Below are 17361 nucleotides of genomic sequence, written 5' to 3'. Positions count from 1 at the left end.
TTGTTTAATGTGAAAATCAGTTATCTTAACATCCAGCCTACATGTGGCATCTTTATGTATGTAGTAAGTTAAAACAAACACATACTTGAGGCTTTGGCACTATAAGTGCTTTTACTCAGTACATCCATTCTGGGCTTGTGTGTAGCCTGGCGTTAGTTGATCGAAAGTAGTAGCTTTTTCTCTTCTTTCCAACTTATTGGATCAATCCACACATAATGACCTAACCAAGGTTGGTCATTGTTGCCAAAACCTGGAGCTTGCACAATTCATTCTTCCCTTGCCCCTGCACCAGTTCCCTCCCTGACTTGTTTGCTCAAACTGTAATTCACTGTTACCTCTGAACTGGGCAAACTATTGTTTGATTAAACCAGGAAATTATGAGGGGAAGGGGAGTTGCAGTGCTTGAGGAGGCAGCCTATAGCATGTTCTTGATCTTCCAAACCATAATGTGATGGATTGGTGAGCTACTGAATTTAATCATTACTTCGTGTGCCTGAAATTAATGCTGATCTATGCAAGACTGAGGCTGTAGACTTAATACAAAGGATCTGGAGCCAGAGCTTTGTGAATCTTAGAATGGAGACCCTGTTTTGTGACACAGTAGTGTTGAAACATTTCATTATCCATAGCTCTAGAATATAGCCACAGACATGTTCTATTATTTGTAGGGAAATAAATTTTATTAATACACCTTTGTGATTTTAAATACTGAGAAAAAGAAACTCTAACCATGTTAAACTTATGAAATGATCCACTAGTGAATAAGTTTTTTTAAAACTTACAATCTTACAGAAAATGAGAGAACTTTTAAAAAGAATCAACGATTTTGTTGAAAATGTCAGAAAGGCATATGAGCACTGCAGCTTGGTTCAAAATTCTTACTTGTTTAAATCCCAGTGCTTGCTTCCCTTTGCATAGGTAGAGAAAGGATCAGCTGCCATTTAGTTAGTGTTTCCAATTAGCCTTGCAGAATATTGCTGCTAATTAGCCTGCTGGTTGTTAGGTGGAGACTGAAAAAGAAATCTTTGTATGTGTTTGAACGTTTTACAGGTCGGCATCCAGAAAATCATGTAAATGATTTTTTTTTCCCTGTTGTCACGCCATCTGTTTCCTTCTGATTGTGAGCAGCAACAATAATTGTGTTACATTTCCTTGCAGCTAGAAATTCATACATGAAATGAAATACACTGCCCGTTGTATCATCACTGATAGTTCTAATGTTCTCCTTTTCACTAGACATAATGGTTTTTCTTGATCTCCTAGCTGAAGTTAGCAATGACTTGTGCACTCCACTATATCTACTGACACTGGTTCATTGCTAATTGTCTGTCTCAACATGTCCAGTCTTGTCTTTTGCATACTTGTTGTCAGTTGGCTCACATGGCCAAAGAAAATGGAGGGTGGCTGGGAATGCAAAGTAGGAGGCAGTTAAATGGAGACATGGGCATGTGCAGGGCTTTTTCCAGGGCAGGGAGATGCTATCCTATATCCACTTACATGGGAGTAAGCCCCATTGAATTCATGACTGCCCTTGCCGCCCCCAGATGACCATGGATGGACAATGCAGGGAGGACGGATATTGGAGGTGGGTAAAACTGTTTAAGTTGAGACACACAGACACACACCTTAAATAATAATAAAAATGTTAATTTGCCCTATCTTGATGGTACCAATGGGAGCTTCCCTTCAGAGGCAAATTATAGCTTTAAAGGCCTGCAGTTTTATTGGGCCTAGAGTAGGCATGTGCACAAACCCATTCGGAGGCCCTTTTAAGTTTCGAACAACCGGTTCAAACAACCAGCTGTTTGGCCAGTTTGAAGGCAGGGGGGATCTGACTTTAAGGGTGGGGGAGGGTGCACTTACCCCTCCCTCTGCTTTTCCCCAGCCAGTGCTCTGTTTGGAAAGGCTCCTTAAGGGCGGCAGCATACCTCCCTGCCACCCCGTCTCCTCTTTGCTCGGAAGTACCTGGTGTGCGTGTACACTCTGGGTGCATGCACGTGCACTGGGTACTTCCTGGTACTTCCAGGCAAAGAGGAGATAGGGCAGCAGGGAGGTATGCTGCTGCCCCATAGGAGCCTTTCCAAACAGAGCGCCGGCGGGAAGAAAGCAGAGGGAGGGGTAAGTGCACCCTCCCCAACCTTAAAGTCAGACCCCACTCACTGCCTTCGAACTTTGCCCACCCGGTTCTGTGCATATCCCTAACCTAGAGTGGGGCACAAAGGGCATATGCCCTCCTTCCCTATCCTGCTGCCCTGATCTGTGGGGAGCTTTTCTGACTGCTTCTTAGTTAAGAAAAAATAAATGTCAACATTAAGTGTATGCTTAATATAACATGTAATTTTCCAGGCACAGAACTATATTTCATTTTGTGTTTCCTGAAATAACTTCTCCCCCAGCCCTTCTTTATCTTTAAAGTTTATTGGAGAATTTCTGTTTTTAAGGATAGAAGGAAAGTATTTGATATCACAAAATTGTTTCTAAATTAAGATTCTACAGTGAGGTAACGAAGCATTAATAAACTACAGGTGTTCATGTAACTTGGGCAGATTTAAGTTACCAGGGTTCTCCACCATGTTTTGATTTGTTTAAAAAAATTACTGTTTGGTATTCTAAGAACGGGGTTCTTAGAACACTTTTAGTAGAAAATGCCAAGCCCTGCAAAGTATTTCAAGTGAGACTCTCTTCACCAAGGGTTAGAGATAAGATAAATTGTGTTTAATCCAGAGGTTCTCAAACTTGGGTTTCCAGATGTTGGACTACAACTCCCATCATCCTCAGCCACAATGACCTTCATGGGTATTTTAATCCAACAACACCTGGGGACCAAAGTTTGAGAGTTCCTAGTTTAAATGCTACTCTCAGGAGTCAAGCTCAACTACAAAATATGATAAAGACTAGAGGTTTCCTAAAAGATACCTGAGTATTGAGCAATATTCTTAGTATTTCTTGATGAAGAGTGACCAGCTTGAAACGCTTTGGTACTTCCATTAAATGTATTTCTTTTCATCTTTGATTATAACTTATTGGCTTCTGTTTTCTGGAAGGTTGTGTGGATTCTGTAAGACAGAAAGCAGCTGCTGAAAGCTATTTCATGCATTATGACTTTCCTGTTCCATTCCTGTTGCTTCCATCAAATTGGCATCTTTTGTGTTTTCTGTTTGGGAAAATTGTGATGTGTGGTTCCAAGTCGGGTGTGTTGAACTTGTAGTGCATCATAGAAGAGCATCATAGAAGTCAGTGTGCTGTTGAGGGAAAATACTGATAATCAGAATACACCCACAGTTGTCTTTCATAGAAAGTGGTTGCTGCCAAGTAAAGCAACGTAATCAGTTTCCATTCTCTCTCCTGTATTCAATTTGATGAGGAGAACAGACAGCGCAGAACTTCCTGGTATGGTTTAAGATAGCAATGGTCTCTCTCCCCTCCCTTCCTTCCTACTGTTATTTGTGTGTTTAGGTTCAATGTTCCTGGGAGGTATTATCTGAGATATTTCTGTTTTGAATGCTTCATGGGGGAAAGTCTTTTTGACTTTGAAGAGTACAGCTGCAGCATGTCTTGGAGTTGAAGGAACAATTAAAGCAAACTCATTGCAGGAAGGGTGCTTAATTTCTTACAGCATTTGTTTATAGCACTTTATTAGCATTGCTATTTTCTTCTGCTTCATTGAAATTAACATCAAAGTGCTGACCTCTGGAGGGTACATGCTGGGTCATGTACATGAGTACAGTGATAGCAGTAGGTTTATGCCTGACTGAGTGCTGATCTGAGACTATCTGAAGAGGACCTCCAAGTGCCCTTCTAGAGTGGGAGCTCAAGACGTCACTTGACAATTACAGAACACCTAGTGCATTAAGACAACGTCTGTAAATATGCAGAGAGTGGTACACGTGATTTAGATATGAAGGAGAACTCTTAAACATTGTGGGGAAATATATGCCTAGAAGATGGACTGTGACTTCTTCAGTGAAAGCAACTAAACGTGGTTCTTTTTCTATTATTATTTAAAGAAAATATTTGGATCCAGTGACAGAATGCAAGTTTAGCTATTCAACTATTGCTACACAATGTGTCTTTTCCTGGATTTGCCTCCGAGTGTGAAAGCATTTTTGTAGATTTCTGACATCAAATAACAGCTGCTGAAGAGGAGAAGCAATTAATGTATTCTGTGCATCAAGATGCTAGTGGTAGTATTGTGAAATATGCTATAGACTTTCAAGTTCATCAAGCAGAAGTTCATATTAACCCACAAGTGCAATAGGGGGTCTAGAAATATTTTTGGCTTCCTTTTTGTTGTTGCTGTTGTTTTGAAGAGAAGTGAAATACAATTAGACTTCACCTTCTGATCTTATAGTTTTTGGAAACTTGAAAAAACAACAAAAACCTTCTCTCTTAGAGTAGCATTTGCATATCCTGAACAGTAAAGGCTACAAGAGGTTTGTGTCTCATTGTGTGAAACAATTCTAGAAAAGGTTATTGTGAAGGTACACACAATGTCACATCGTAGATATTCAACAGAAGCCCAAGAAAATAGTTCCCAAATTCTTCACAGACTCAGCCGCGTCTTTCACAATGTTTTCTCAGGAGTACAGTGTTGTCTCACAAATGGGCGAAAACGTCACAGCTGTTCTGGTGAGAATGCTTTATTTTAGTTTCAGGATAAAGAATTATAATCTGTTTAGCCCTGTTCCTAAACAGTAATATTTAAAATGCATGCCCATTCTTATAGGCACAATATTTCTTGCTTATATCTGTACCTTTTTTTTAAGGCTATCCTTTAAAAAATATTGCATTTTTCTCCACATTAATTCATTGTTGCAAATATACTTTAAAAAAGTTATGTCTGTACTATTTTTGAGAACAATCATCAGTTCAAGCATATTTTAATAGTTTGCAGGTATTAGGGTCAGCCTTCGCTGATATTGTAATCTGGGGGACATGAAATTTTAATTTCTGATTTTATTACCTCTAATGAAATATGGAAATTGGTTTCATTCTTTGTGGAGTGTAAACTGTATTAATCAGTCATTTCTTGTTTAGAAGGCTATGACATTCATAAAATCTAGAAACATATATGCAATTTGTGTTTTTCCTGTTTCAAGAATGGAAGACAATGTATGCAATATATATGACCTGAAACCCAAGTCGTCAACTTAAATTTCCTATGTGAAGCTTACATGTAGTATATCCAAGTACACCAAAACTTATCTTCTTTAGTATTTAATTGTCTTAAAGGCTTACATTAATTGGTGCAGATGTAGCCACCAGTAGCATTTAACACAGAGCAAGGCTGGGGCTATGAAACTGACCTCTCGTCATGGGGTTTTATGAGGCTGATTGTGTATCTTTTAGTTATTTTATCCTGTATATTTATCTGTGGTAAATGTCTAAAGTTTTAATTTTGTTTGGCTTATGGCCGTGAATAAAATGATTGAATGAAATTGATTGAATGAGCAAGGTTGAATGCCAGAGATGTGAATTGATCCTTCACTTCCAGTAGTAAGCTACAGCTTTGTATAAGAGAACCTTGGGTTTGCAAGTGCAAAATCATCATAGTGACCAGTGAGTTATGTTAGCAGGTTTTTGTTTAAAATATTTAATTTCCTTAGTTCAGAGCCCAGTTCAGTGCCCACAAATATGTTGGGGGGGGCAACATATTTGTCACTTATGAACACACAATTTTGCAAACTGACATGAGTAAGGTTATTATAACAGATTGTAACCCTTCAGGAGATTTCCAACCTGGTGTACCAAATTTTATAAATTGGGTTCCTTCCAATATTTATGGAATTCCTTATCACAACAAAAGCCAAAGCTCTGTGCTGCTTTCTCATGTTTACTGGAAAATCACAAGAGAACTGAGACCCAAATACAGTGAAAATTATTATTATTATTATTAATTCAATTTCTATACCGCCCTTCCAAAATGGCTCAGGGCAGTTAACACAGAGAAATAACAAACAAATAACCCTGTCCCTAACATAAGATAGACACCAGCAACAGTCACTGGAAGTACTGTCCTGGAGGTGGATAGGGCCAGTTACTCTCCTCCTGCTAAATAAAGAGAATCACCATGGTAAAAGAGGCCTCTTTGCCCAGTTAGCAGGGAAAAATTAGTTTTTCATTATGTTTGGAACACAGCTTAGTTACTTACCCCCACACTTATTAACACTCTAATAGGCTTTTGACAAACACCTTTATATCTTGCTCAGGAGTGAATTAAGTCAAACTCAAGCAGAAGTATTGAACATACTCTTATCAGTGCTCCCTTTACGTTGCCTTCAGAGTAGAGGCTGAAGTTGAAGGGCTCTATAGGGTCTGGCTCTATAGGGTTATGTAAACTATCCTATTCAACTGGATTCCTTTTGTTGCTTTAAACCTAATAGCCTCTTCGCATCTTCCTCTTGTAAAAGCAAGTTAACAAAGTTCAAGTGTAGATAAAACAATCTCCCACAGTTAAGAGAGTTGGCACCTTGGCAGAACTAAGGTAAGGTAAGGTCTATCAAGTTGATGTCAACTCCTGGCAACCACAGAGGTATGTGGTTTTCTTTGGTAGAATATAGGAGGGGTTTACCATTGCCTTCTCCCTTGCAGTATGAGATGATGCCTTTCAGCATCTTCCTATATTGCTGCTGCCCGATATAGGTGTTTCCCATAGTCTGGGGAACATACCAGTGGGGATTCAAACTGGTAACCTTTTGCTCCCTGCTGCACCATTACTTCCCTGCTGCACCATTAGGTGGCTTGGCAGAACTAAACTGGAACTTAATGAATTTGGCTAGAGTAGACAAGGGCATAACAACCAGGTTACATATGAAGCAAACAAGATATGGCCACGGTAATGGAATACTTAGCTGTATTTATAGTGGTTGGCTGTGTACAGCTCAGCTATTCATCTGAGAGAAGATTGGAAAATGGACATCTCTATAGAGTTGTGTCAGATATTCTGAAATCTGGTCATATGAACTTGTCTTGATAGGTATTTTAAATAAAAAATATATAACCCTTTGTTTTAATAAACAAAGTATAATCTATTTTATTAACATTGTGAGATGCCCCGAGCAGTAGTATACTGGAGGGGCGGGGTATAAATATTTAAAATAAAAATTTAAAAAATCTTTATTTATATTGCACGTTACAAGACTTAAGATGGCATATATGGAAGTACTTAGTGAAGACTTCCAGTGGGGATTTGATTTGTATTTGTAGACTGAGGCCAAACCCAATAATATTTCTATGGTCAAATATTAGCGGTTGATGGATGGAGGACTAAGCTGTTGATATGTTAAGTCAAATTTGAGACACATATATGTAGGCCTTCAATGTGGTCATTGTAATCTTGGTTGCCTGTGAATGGGTTCAGGACAATGCGTGCTCACAGTCTCACTACTTGAAGGTTCTCGCTCTTGGGTATTGTCAGATACATGAGAACTCATAGATAACTATAGTGTTCAACAAGACACTACCATGATTGACTGGATATGGAAGAAAGTTTTGGTAAGGATAGTAAGTGAACTCCTGCAGTCATTCTTAAAGCACAGACATCCCAGTGACAGGTGTTTTTTATCCCATCATGGAAACAGCTGCCCAAGCCTCCCCAGATGGAAAGCAAACCGAACAAGGGGTCAGCTGCTGGCACTTTTTTTCTTTGCATGAGCACAAAAGGGCTTTTGGGGTGGGGGGAATGGTTGTGGTCTCGCATTCTTATTTCTGGCCCAGACAAGAAATTTATTTAGAAAATGCATCCTGCCTCTCTAGTTCAAGACAGCTTAGAACTAAAGTGTTTTAAGATGTGTGTACAATAAAGAAAAATAAAAAAGCAAATCCAGAAGTGTCAGATTTGCCCTGTAAACTGTAGTCACCATCTTGCCCTAGGCCTGCACTGTCTAAACACCGCCCTGAAGGTCTTGCAGGCCTTTTATAAAAGTCCATGGGTCTCCTCAGGGAAATAATTAAATAGCTCTGAGGCTACTGTGGTTAATGCCCTACTCCTTGATGGTAACCTTATTGTGCATTGGCATTATATTGTACTGAGAAGCTTAGCTGGTGTGTGGGCTTATATGGGAGAGGAGGTAGTAGCGGAGATAGACAAGAGAAGAGGATCAGAAAGGAAATTGCAAAAAACCCCAATTTTGCTACAGTCAGAGAAATAAAAATGAGGTCTAGCAATTTTACAAACATTAATTAATTAAATTAATTATTAATTTTTAAAATTTTCATATATACCACCTCCTCCAAAGAACAATACCAATAACTAATAATAATAAATGGGCAAATGCCTGGTGAAACAGGTGGGTCTTAAGGGCCTTAAAAGCAGCCAGGGAGGGGGCTGAATGAATCTCAGGGGGAAGAGTGTTCCAAAGAAGAGGGGCAGCCACAAAGAAGGCCCTCCTATGGGCCCAGGCACCACGCACTACACTAGGACGTGGGACACTAAGGAGGGCCATCTGAGAAGACCTCACAGCAGGCCGAGAGAGGCGATCCTGGAGATATACAGGTGCATGTTATCCATCTCTAATTTCATTTTAAAACTTGAGAGAAAATATATTTTGTTTATACACTAACTAAACAATTATCAGCTTTGCTACATTTATTAATATACTGCTAATGGAATGTGTGGATAGATATACTACCTCTGCAAACTCCTGTTAGGGATGGAGGGGGGCATTTTGGAATGAAGGACCACAGAGTATACCCAAAAGTGTTAGCAGTCCATATTCCATGCCCCACCAAACTAAAAATCAACCCTAGAGATGCTTTGCAGCCATGGAATGCTAAAGGTTTCGGTTTCAAAAGGAAGTATTCTTCTCCTGTCAATCATTGACAGAAGGAGCACAGCAAATAACTGTGGAAGTTTATGGGGTAGGAGTGGGAGGGGAATGGGTGAGGGAGAGAAAGAACAAGAAAAACTTGTTACAAGATGCATTTTGCCTTTCTGCTGCCATCAGTGTCCTGTTCTGTCCCCCCTTCTCTAATATAACACATGATACAACATGCAACACTTTTGTCATGGGTTCCACTTTGCTCAGGAGTGAATTAACTGAATTAAGACTTGTTAATCTTATTAATCTGGTTGTATGGTGGGGTTGTGGTTTTTTTGTTGCTGTTTTGAGAGGCTCTTCATATTCCGGTATATAATAAATCTGTTGTTCTTGGTGATCTCTGTCCATCACACAGATGAGTTTCAGCTGGAGAGCAAAGGCCTAATTGGGAGTTTACAAGCTTCCTCTTCTCTCTCCTGATTTATTTATTTATTTGAGTTCTCTATCTGGTAGTTTCTTCCTTGCAATATCCATGAGATCACATGACAAACTCTTACCTCCTCAGTTTTTAGTTGTCTGCCGAGAGAGTAACATCTCAGACTAGTTGATGAGTTGTTTGTTTGTGTTCTGTTTTCTAAAAAAGGAAAGATACAGACATGATCTTCCTCTACATAAATTTCCTTTTAAGATATATTCTCAACTGATAACCTTGCCAGTCTTCCTTCCCAATCCTTCTACCAGTGGTGAAAGATGCTGGCATACCCTCGATGTCCATAGGGCTCTAGCCTTTTACATGGACTGGATTTTGTAATTTAGAACCTCACCTTTTTTCATCACTTATGTAGAACCAAACAAGGGGCACCAAGCCTCCTCTCAATCAACCTCCAACTGCATTGTCCACACCATTAAGCTGGCATACCAGCTAGCGGGAGTTAAACCTCCCTCATCCATCAAAGCACATTCTACCCATGCTGTAGCTACTTCTACTGTCTTCAACAGGTTACTTCTTCCTTCTTCTCTAGCATTATGCTCTGGACATATTCAAATAAAAAGAGATGCTGCCTTCATGCATGTAGTTTTGAGGTCCATCTTCTCCTAATTCCTGACTTCTATCACCTGACTTTACCTTTGATTGTCTCTGCTGCCCAGCCTCCAATTATGAAAGCTTGCATTGCACCTATCTGTGTGATGGACAGAGACTACCCAGAAGAACTTTATTTGCTTACCTGTGGTTCTTCTGTTGGTCAACTGTCCGTTCACATAACTGCCTGCTCTTCCTGCCACAGAGCATGTTTCATGGGTGGTGGATTCCTTAACTGAGGAGGTAAGGGTTTGTCATGTCACCTCATACATATTGCAAGGGAGAAACTACCAATCGGGGGAGAGAGAGGAAGCTTACAAACTCCTGATTAAGCCTTCCCTCTACAGCTGAAGCCCATCTGTGTGAATAGACAGATGATCAGCAGAAACCACCACCACCACCCAGTCACAGTGAGCAACCAAAGATCTCAGTCACTGAAGAAATCAGTCATGGTTTTCTATCACTCATCTTGAGTTTTAATAGTAGCAATTAAATCCTCATTATGTCCCATATTGGCAAAGTGGCACTTTTTAACATGGTGATTCACTTTATTTAGCAGGAGAAGAGTAACTGGCCCTTTCCACCTGGGGCACAGTACCTTCAGCGACTGTTGCTGGTGTCTTATCTTGTGTTTCTTTTTAGATTGTGAGCCCTTTGAGGACAGGGATCCATATTATTTATTTGTTATTTCTCTGTGTAAACCACCCTGAGCCATTTTTGGAAGGGTGGTATAGAAATCAATCAGTCAATCAATCAATTAATTGAATGAATAAATAAATTTCTTCCTTCCTTTCTTCCTTCGGGTCAGGTAGGAGCATGAATGTTTCCTGGCAAGTTTTTGTGCCTCACAGGGGAAACCTGTTTCACTCTTTAAAACCACTATACCAGTTTACAAAATACATTTTGGAACTTAAATTCAAACTGACAGCAAGTGCTGTCCCAGGGCATATACACTTTGGTTCTTTTCCCAATCATGTTAAAAAATTTCCTAAGACTGCAAGTTTAGTAACACAAATGAAGACCAAAAGATCAGAACCTTGTACTTCTGTTCAAATTTGAACTCTATCTTGAAATGTTGACCATGTGGTTTATATGCCAGTTGTTAGGTACACCTATTTTATGTAAACATTCAGAGTGACTGTAGACTGTTCTATAACTAAAGAGAATTACAAAGGGCAGTGGAATCCTGGGTGGGGAAAGTTGGTCTGTACAATGCCTGGATTTTAAAGGAGAAATGTTCATCCACAAGAACAGAAAAGTAAATTCAAGTAAACCTGATCTGATGATGAGAAGAGAAGGTGGAGGTTTTGATCTTCGTTAGGTTCATTGTAAAGATGCATAGTGTTTCAGTAGAAGAAATGGAAAGCTATTATCTGTTATCCAGTTGCAGCTCCCAGCTAGTTTCTTTGGCTCAAGGTAAGCAGGAGAAGTTTTGGATCTTGTATCTGAATGGGAGGATTCAAATTACCATCTTCAGTGGATTCAGTGGGAAACTGAAGGGACAGTGAAAGGGATTCTTTCCAGGTTAGAAATCCATTGGACCTCATTGACATTAACTGCCTTCAGTAAATGATAGCAATGTGTATAAAGCATAGATTTCAGGATCACTTTTTCGGTTTGAGTGTGTGTTTTACTACTCTAGGTCTAATGTTTATGTTTGGTTCCAAGTACAAAACTGACTAAGAAGAATTGCTACTGCTGAAAGTGACTTAAGGATTATGCTGGATGAGAAACTAAACATACATCTGTCGTATGGCACAGAGAGAATTATGCTGCTCTTCAGCTTATTTTGGGGAGAATCAGGGCAATTTTTCTCTAGTGTAAAAGCCAAGAGTTGCAATCTATCTAAGAGCTGCTTTGTGTGTTAGAGTGTCAAAAAGTAAAGAGGCAAGTGACTGGTCCGTCTGCTTTTCACTCATCTGGTACAATTAGCAGAAGAAAAACTTCTGCATCTTCTCTGTGATAAGATGTGCAAGTCCAAATTGCAAAATTACTGTCACAGTGCTATCTGTAGGGATGTGAATTAAATGGTTCATGCACATCTAGGAGGGCGTGGAGCAGTACCTTTTTAAAAGGAGACGGGCAGGTCCTACCTGCTCCTCTGGTGAGCTGCTGCTGCCCCATCACCGCGCGGTCATGTTTGAAACTTAACATAAAGGTGGCAGCCATGCTGCTGTCCTCTTTAAAGCACTGCGCTGATGGGATGCTCCTGCCAGCAGCCTCATGCAGTGTTGACACACAAAGCCCTTTGGCATGGCACAGTGTTTTAGAGAGGACAGCAGCTCGGCTGCTGCTTTTAAGTTGAGTTTTCAGCACAACAGCACCATGATGGGGCAGCGGCTCACCAGGGAGCAGGTAGGACCTGCCTGCCTCATTTTAAAGGTACCCCTCATCCCCATGCTGAAATGTTTTGGCTGCAGGAACCTGAATTGTTTTGGCACCTCTCCAAAGAGACACACATCCCTAGCTAACTGGTAGAGAACCTTTAAAAAGAAATCTGGTGGATTCCATTTAAGTTAGCTAGAAGCTTGCCCTCAAATTTTGTATGAGTGTGCATGCCCACATATTCATTTATTCACACATACATTTATTCCATTTTTCTTTCCTCCAGCCGCCATCTGTACCAGCTTGTTTGGGAGAGCTAAATAAAAGGCATCAGCAGGGAGTGAGGGAGGGATCACAGTTCTTGGTTTTCTGTGCAGCTTTTCAAGTATGTGTATTCTGAGAGGTAAATCATCACGTTCATTGGGTTCACCTCCATCTGGAACACTTTGAAAAGCTCTTCTTCTATTTTAGAAAATCATACACCAGCTGGGTTATGTTGTTTGCATAATGTACGCCTGCTAGCTGAAGGTGTAGTGTGTCTTCCTCACAAGAGTGGAAGCTGGTGTTGCAGCATGCAGTACAGGGTGGGATGGGGGTAGGGGGCAGATTGCAAGCTGCTTTGTTTATAGGAACTGTGCTCAAACCCAGAGGACCGGAGAACATTTCCAATAGATGTAGGCTGGCTCTATTACATGCAAGTGAAGACAACAAAAGTTCTTAGGCTAATATCTAGCTCAGATAATGCAGCCATATTATAGGACTGCATTGTTCAGATGGTTACCACTGCGGAAGAAAGAAGGAAGCCAGTGATAGAGGAATGCCCATAGAAGAATATTGAGAGAGAATAACAATATTGGCCCCGTACCACCCCCCCAGAAGACCCTCCACATAGTAAAAACATACTGAAAGCAAATGTTTCTGATAAATATACACATGCAGATATGTATTTGAAAGATGGGTGCAACACAGTTAAGATAAATGACAACAAAAAACTTAAAACAGTAGTTAGAACAAAATTAATGACATAGTAAAAGTTAAAGCATTACAACAATTTAAATGTTTTAAAAATCATTTTAAAACTGTTAATTGCTAAAACAATATTTAATTAAAAGCCTGGATAATAGGTGCATCTTTAAAGACTTTTAAAAAGTTATCAGAGATGGGGAGGCTCTGATTTCAGCAGGGAGCGTGTTTCAAAGTTCTGGGGCAGCAGCGGAGAAGGCCCATCCCTGAGTAGCCACCAAACGAACTGGTGGCAACTGCAGACAGACCTCTCCTGATGATCTCAGTGGGCGGTGGGGTTCATAACGAAGAAGACAATCTCTTAAGTACCCAGGGCCCAAGCCATTTAGGGCTTTATAGGTTAAAAATAGCACCTTGTATTTTGCCCGGTAACTTATCGGCAGCCAGTGTATATCTTTCAATATGGGAGTAATATGGTCTCTCAGAAATGACCAAGAGACCAACCTAGCTGCCGCATTCTGAACCAGCTGTAGTTTCCGGACTACACACAAGGGCACCCCCACATAGAGTGTAATGCAGTAATCTAGTCTGGAGGTTACCAGCATATGCACCACTGTTCTGAGGTCATTTATCTCAAGAAACGGACTCAGCTAGCATATCAGCTGAAGTTGATAGAAGGCACTTCTGGCCACTGCCTCAACCTGGGAGACCAGGGAGAGGCTCGGATCCAGAAGCATCCCCAGACTGCATACCTGTTCCTTCCAGGGAAGTGTTACCCCAACCAGAACAGGCAGATAAAACTCATCTCCCGAGTTTCAGCCCCGCACAATGAGTATCTCCGTCTTATCTGGATTCAGCCTCAGTTTGTTATCCCTCATCCAGCCCATTATTGTCTCTAGGCAGGTATTTAGGGAGGCTGTGCCCCCTCCCGATGAGAAGCATACTGATAACACCCTGCATCAAATCTCCAGATGATCTCTCTTAGCGGTTTCATGTAGATGTTAAACAACATTGGAGACAATACAGAGCTCTGAGGGACACCATACAAAAGTTCAGATTTTGAAGAACAAGTCTCCAAGGGACACCATCTGGAACCTGCCCAAGAGGTAGGAGCAGTGCCTACGCAAAGCGGTGCCTCCCACTCCCAACCCCCTCAGATGCTCCCGAAAGATACTGTGGTCAATAGTTTTGAAAGCCGCTGAGAGGTCCAAGAGGACCAACAGAGTCACACTTCCTCTGTCAATTCCCAGTAGGAGATCATCCATAAGGCTGACCAAAGCAGTCTCCACCCCATAGCCCACCCCAAAGCCAGTTTGAAATGGGTCTAAATAATCAGTTTCCTCCAAGACCATCTGGAGCTGGGAGGCTCCAATTACCCTCTCAATTAACTTGCCCAGCCACGGAAGGTTGTAAACAGGCTTGTAGTTGCTCAACTGAGGGATCCAAGGTAGGCTTCTTCAGAAGCAGTCTAATAATTGCCTCCTTAAGACAAGGAGGCATCCTGCCTTCCCTCAGAGACGCATTTATAATCTCTACCAGGCCTTCTACAACAACCCCCCTGCCAGATAGTATAAGCCATGGCAATGGTCAAGAGAACAGCTGGCAGGTCACACTGTTCCAATCAGCTTGTCCACATCCTCAGGAGTCACAAACTGGAATCCAACCTAACCACACAAGAGGAATCACTGGACACCTCCACATCAGACACTGAAGTAATTGTGGAGACGAATCTAAGTCAGCCCGAACATGAGAGATTTCCCCCACAATGAATTCATTAAACATGTCACAGCGGGTAATCGATGGCTCCAGATTCTGATTCAAGATTGGAGGGGCACATACTAGCCATCTCACAACCCTAAACAGCTCCGCCAGACATGAACCTGCGGATGCAATACGGGCAGAAAAGAATCGCTTCTTTGCCACACGTATCGCTTGAGCATAGATCTTCCAATGCGCTCTATGTTGTAATCTGTAGGATTCGTGTCGAGTCTTTCTCCACTTGCGCTCCAGTCATCTACCTCGCCGCTTTAGCCCCCATAATTCATCTGTATACCGAGGGGCCAATTTTGAAGTGGATCAGAGAGGACACTTAGGAGCAATCATGTCTACTGCCCTGGTGAGTTTGCTGTTCTAGTTTTCCATCAGCGCATCAACAGGATCACCGGCAGAACCAACACAAAATCCCTCCAAGGCTTCTTGAAAACCTGTTGTATCCAATAACCTTCTCTGGCAGACCAATAGGTCCTAATATAATCTTATTGTAGGTCCTAATAGGTCCCTCACCCCTGTGAAGGTGGGAAGTTACTGTAAGTCCTTAACCAGATTTGCTGGTCAATGACTGAATAAACTTATAACCTTAACCAGATAGTGGTCCGTCCATGACAAAGGGGAAATCACAGGATTCCCCACCACCACCACCACGGAACACCACCCTGATCAGAGTGAAAGACCAAATCAAGAGTGTGACCTGCAATGTGCATCGGTCCCGAGACTGCTTGGGATGGGTCCATAGTCGTCATGGCCGCTGTGAGCTCCTGAGCCGCCCCAGACAAATTGGTCCCAAAATGAACATACACATTGGCAAGAGAACATTAGCTATATGGCTTTTTTAAAAACAGCAACCTTAAATATTATAGTGTCTGAAATGTGCAAAATACGTCAGTAAGAGAACTGGAACTTTTTGGTATTGCTTCTGATTCCATTACTGATGTATTTTGCACATTTCAGACTATAATATTTAATGGTTTTGTAAAAATATGGCTTTACATTAGGAGATATCCTCTTGCCAGTGGGTATATATAATATTAACTTGAAAATTTGCTTATGTCTACAGTCATTGAACAAATGGCAAGGTGCCTGATTCCATTACTCTTGGAATTGCTCATGAGTCTTGATCAGCACAAACTAGCAGAATATCTAGGTAGTTGCCAGAAGAAGGTTTTGCTCTCTTTCATAGGACTTTTTGGGGACCTTCCTCCATGGTTCCTCTGACTGTATACTATTGACCCTACTGAAACTGAAGGCTTCATGATCAAGTGAAACCTTTACCTAAGCCATTGCCTATTAGACCTTGTTTTCCTCAGCTGCTCTTCTGGCTCACCTCTAGTGCCACAAATGCTGTTCCTTAATCCACCCTTCTTGTTCTTGGATTGCCTATCCAATTGTAGGTCTGGTTATTTCTGAGTTAACCTTTTTGTTGTTGTTGTTTTGCTTTTGTGCAGATTGTGTGATCAAGCTGTTAGTTCCCATCAACTATCTTATTGCCCCATTGGACCCTACTGGACCATCTTCCAGTAGATGATCAGAAGTCTCAAACTTGTGTATGTTGTGCATCTGCTGGAGCTTTCCTCTTGGAAAGCCTTTTAGGATCATATATCTCACAGTGGCTGAAGATCAGTTTACTGTTATGCCTATGCAAGCCCCACCTGTGACTGAATCATAGCATATATAACACTGGATTGTGCTGAAGACTAAATCAAAATGCCATTTCCATACAATATTGTTTCCTGTTACAATTTTGAAGTTTGGATTATGCAAATAATCTTACACACCTAACATAAATGTTTGAGTAAAGAAAGAGTGCAAACAACTGTTCACATTGTGGAAAGAGAGAGCTCCTGTTCCAGCAAACCTGTTGCTTGCATGTGGGACTAGACAGGAAGCACCTTAGGAAACTGAGAAGAAAAGAAAATGGTCATTGTTGTAAACAGAAGACATTTTGTGAACTAAAGGTGCTTCTTTGAGAGGTAATGTGTTTCCTTTTTTGACTTACAAAGTAGGCATAGACATAGTTGTGGCAGCTCTGTGTCATCTTTATTATGTTCATAAGATTACTGAAAGCATTTGTACAGCATTACAGGATTTAACTACCAAAAATTTCATCCAGGGGCTCAACTTTTAATTTGTAATTTTGTACAGTTTTTTATTCGCAAAATTATGAAGCTGTTTTGGAATTTATACTTGCTTGTCCAGGGAACAAGTCTGGAAAAACTAAAAGGATGTTTTGACGTTCTGGGTTCTCTGTGAATCTGGCCACAGGTATGTTCTGTGGCTTTGGGAAGACGTTTCAACTCCTGCTCTGTTTTTAGTTTGTGTATGAAACTGAGATGGTGGTTGTCATTCTCATGACACATAATTAGAATGTTCACTTTTAGTGAGTGTCTTGGGACCTTTGGATGTGTGGACTAATTGACAGACTTAAAAAAATAAAAAATAAAACCCAAACTTGCCTTC

General features: G+C 40.9%; 1 protein-coding gene across 15 annotated transcripts in view; it reads left to right on the top strand.

The window, feature by feature from the left end:
- MCF2L (MCF.2 cell line derived transforming sequence like) overlaps window positions 1-17361 on the top strand; it is a 178959-nt gene that overhangs the window by 47553 nt on the left and 114045 nt on the right. The window contains exon 1 of one of the 15 annotated variants that reach the window (XM_053306933.1): window positions 3541-4629. The exons of the other annotated variants lie outside the window; for them this stretch is intronic. Within the exon in view, the coding sequence (XP_053162908.1) occupies window positions 4491-4629 (139 nt within the window). The 5' untranslated portion in view covers window positions 3541-4490. Of the gene's footprint in view, window positions 1-3540; window positions 4630-17361 lie in introns of those variants that run through there. 15 annotated transcript variants of the gene reach the window in all.

Source organism: Hemicordylus capensis, chromosome 3, assembly GCF_027244095.1.
Source record: "Hemicordylus capensis ecotype Gifberg chromosome 3, rHemCap1.1.pri, whole genome shotgun sequence".
NCBI classification, from domain to species: domain Eukaryota; kingdom Metazoa; phylum Chordata; class Lepidosauria; order Squamata; family Cordylidae; genus Hemicordylus; species Hemicordylus capensis.
The sequence above is the reverse complement of the archived record's forward strand: the minus strand, read 5'-3'. Positions and strand labels throughout refer to the sequence as shown.